Source organism: Bidens hawaiensis, unplaced genomic scaffold (assembly GCF_021521415.1).
Source record: "Bidens hawaiensis isolate Kalapana, Puna unplaced genomic scaffold, B.hawaiensis_p1.1 tig00043071_1, whole genome shotgun sequence".
Taxonomy (NCBI): Eukaryota; Viridiplantae; Streptophyta; class Magnoliopsida; order Asterales; family Asteraceae; genus Bidens; species Bidens hawaiensis.
Window position 1 is genome coordinate 1 of NW_027497655.1, and position 3,404 is coordinate 3,404.

A 3,404-nucleotide genomic window follows, 5' to 3' on the forward strand; every position below is an offset into this window, starting at 1 on the left:
AACGTTAAAGAATTATAATTTGTTTTTAGTATGATCGGTTTTGCTATTCAAAAGGGGTCACGGCGCAGTTTGTTATCCGTTTACCCACATCTCTATTGTAATTGAATTTGTTCAATATATGAAAGACTTTTGGATAACTATTGTAGCGGTTCACACAGTTAAGGATCAAACACGTTACAAGTTTTCGAAAGATCGGGATTAAATCAACAATTTCTATAAAGCTGAGAAATTCCAGTTGTTCAACGCGTTCCAGTATTTTTATTCTAACATACATGTTATTTTCCTTTGTATAGTAAAAACATACAAGTTTAAAAAAATATATTCATAGTTATACCCTTAGACTTATAAATTATAATACTGAATTAAAAAAGCAATAGGGTTTTTGTTGGCTAAGCATCCTCTTTTGGGCCCTAGTGGAGTAGGGAAAATCTAGTTGTTTAGTTAACCAAATACGGGATTCGAGAATACAACTTTGTTTTTGTTATTTATTTGACTTTCGAGTTGTACATGCGTATTCACTTTGGGGTGTTTGGGATACTTGTTTATATTAATAAGTCAATCCCAATTCCCAAACAACCCTTTTGTTGGTAATGATAGTCTTGTTTTTATATGTTTTTAATAAGTTTACTCAGTTTTTAACATCAACAAAAGACGAATATGTTAGCGTTTTGAGATTGACATTGTAAGTTTGTAACAAGCGCAAAAAGTTTCTGATACGACACACAACACAAGAGGTCGAAATGCGCAAGATAGTAAGTTAGTAACCATTACGTTAGATCATGGCAAATTTGATTTTTTTTGGGAGTCTGCTAACAAAATGAAGCTTTACAGGATTTACTTGTAAATATACACACATATAAAGTATTACTTAAAAAGATTACAAGAAAATATTGTTAGCCAATGTTGAGAGAGAAAACATGTTTACGCATAAATGCATAATCATGAAAGTAATCGATCATATTTGATTCGACTAAATACGTGGGTATGATTAAAGATTGGTAAAATGCCGTGTTTGACAAAGACTCAAAACCATAGCTGTTTAATACGATTTAACATAATAAAGATAATCTGGCCGTTAAACAAATTAGTTCAATACATTTTAGTCTCATTTAAACTTATTTTATTTAATAAAGTCATTAATTTTACTTACAAAACTTAACATAAAACATTACATATTTTAATAACCTCGTTCATGTAAACTGAAACTATTGTTGGACAACGCAATCGGTTCACCATTATCCTAAACTACAATATGTTTCTCTCATATTTGTTTCACATTTCTATGTTGCACGTACTCTGTACTATAATATGACCCATACCATAATACCATATTATGTTATACCTTATAATCTGTTGCAACATATAAATATAGACCATAAAATATAAATGTTACCTTTTGTTTAAAATATACACATGCTTAAAATAAACTATGATTATTGATATTCTCATATTGGGCATTAGAAACAAAAAAAAGGTGCCAACAACTCTATAATTCCTCCATCAACTTCATATTACTTTCTTCCCAAATTGTTTAACCCAAATATTTATTCATTTCAAATCTCTATTTATACCTTCTTTCATTATCCATTTTCCACACCACCTCTCAAGCCTCAACATTTCCCTTGATCTCTTTGTCTTTCTAGACCGCAATATACACTCGTTTTCGTACCTTTTCTCGCTAAAAAATGGAAGGAGATTCGACCACCATCAACATCACCGAGACACCCAAGGAAAGGAAGGGAAAAGCACCGCTTTTGGCTACACCACCGGCCTCAAGTAGCTACAAACCAGTGGTTCAAAAGGCTCCAAAGGGAGGGTACAAAAGAGGGTTAGCCATATTCGATGTGATTCTTAGGATAGCTGGCATTGCCACGGCTCTAGGAGCCGCGATAGCCATGGGCTCCACCGAGCAAACTCTCCCATTCTTCACTCAGTTTTTTCAGTTCAAAGCCGAGTTTGATGATTTACCCGCTTTTACGTAAGTCTTAATAATATATATTTACATTATTACATTTATACAATCAATTAAGTCTTTATCATAGTTTGAAATAAGTTTATATTCATACATTAATTAATATAGTTTTTAGTTCACCTATGAAATATAGATATAGATAGTTTTTATTTAAATGTCATTAATAGTTACTAGTGAGTTTACATAATTTGAATCTTATTGAAGGTTTTTTGTCATCGCTAACGCCATCACCGCCGCTTACCTTGCACTATCGATCCCTATATCAATCGTATGCATTGTTCGCCCGCATTTGGTGGCCCCACGGACCATACTCATATTCCTTGACACCGTAAGATGATATTAATTAATATTGTCGTTTTACATCTATATATATCTCTTATTTGTTGTCAATATATAGTTCATTATCTCTATGGTTTTGACTACAGGTTATGGTTGCTTTGACCACGGCTGCAGCCGGTGGGGCTGCATCGATAGTCTACTTGGCTCATAATGGAAACAACGATGCAAACTGGCCCGCGATTTGTCAACAGTTTAATGATTTCTGTCAGGAAGTGAGCGGGGCGGTGGTGGCGTCTTTTCTAACCGTGGTTGTTTTCATGGTCTTGATCATCTTATCTGCATTCTCTCTTTGATTATTCAAGCTTGTTTAGTTTTCATTTTCTGGATTTGTGTTTCAACATTGATTGAATTGAAGTGTGAAGTGAAATGGTTGTAAACTAAAGTAATTATTTACTTGATCTAGTTTCTGTTTCTAATGTTTGGTGTTTTAAATTATAGCATACAACTTCTTACAGTTTGATAACAAAATGTCATTTCTTCACTAATGTGACAAAATTTTCGATTTACATAAAGATGTTTTAGAATGCTCGTCCTATATATATGTCGGCCCCTAATTATCAAACTGACATAAGATTAAAACAAAATTCATTTTGATATTTTATAAACAAAATTTAGATACATGTGGCCAATACTATTATAGTTTAAACATATATGAATTAGCATAAACTGAATATTTATGAACTTAATTAAAAAGTTTATTTTTACACATTTCTTTTAATAATTATTGAAAAGGAACATAAAAAAAACATAATATCTTAACAATTTATTATCCACGGTGAATGTGATCAATGGCTACCATCATGAAACGCTAACCTAAATAGGCCAAACCCGGTTAGAGGTTACCTCCACAACCCCCCCCCCCCCCTCCCTCCCTCATCCCATTAACCTTGGTTAGTAGACAATAATAATATAATAAATACAACATGTAATATAATAAGTAATACTAATGAATTTTAAAAGCTCTTTCCTGCAGGCCACTAGACAAAACAAATAGCAATTCCAATGAATTGTTATAAAACCACGACACAAATTGATAAATCTCTCACAAAATACTCAACAATTCCTCACATACTCTGTTTTATTTTGGAAGCTA

At 32.5% G+C, this 3,404-nt stretch overlaps 1 protein-coding gene across 1 annotated transcript; it reads left to right on the top strand.

Moving 5' to 3' along the window:
• The first annotated feature begins 1,435 nt into the window (after positions 1-1,435).
• LOC143594094 (casparian strip membrane protein 1-like) lies at positions 1,436-2,643 on the top strand. The gene is made up of 3 exons (XM_077073493.1): positions 1,436-1,978; positions 2,177-2,300; positions 2,398-2,643. The coding sequence occupies exons 1-3, from the start codon at positions 1,686-1,688 to the stop codon at positions 2,602-2,604; spliced, it is 624 nt and encodes a 207-aa protein (XP_076929608.1). The 5' UTR covers positions 1,436-1,685; the 3' UTR covers positions 2,605-2,643.
• Positions 2,644-3,404: the final 761 nt, after the last annotated feature.

What these genes read in the sequence shown, in the direction of transcription:
- LOC143594094 (XM_077073493.1), top strand. Translation starts at nt 1,686, where the DNA reads ATGGAAGGAGATTCGACCACCATCAACATCACCGAGACACCCAAGGAA. An exon ending in GATGATTTACCCGCTTTTAC is followed by an intron (nt 1,979 to 2,176) that starts GTAAGTCTTAAT and finishes ATCTTATTGAAG; the next exon opens with GTTTTTTGTCATCGCTAACG. An exon ending in TACTCATATTCCTTGACACC is followed by an intron (nt 2,301 to 2,397) that starts GTAAGATGATAT and finishes TTTTGACTACAG; the next exon opens with GTTATGGTTGCTTTGACCAC.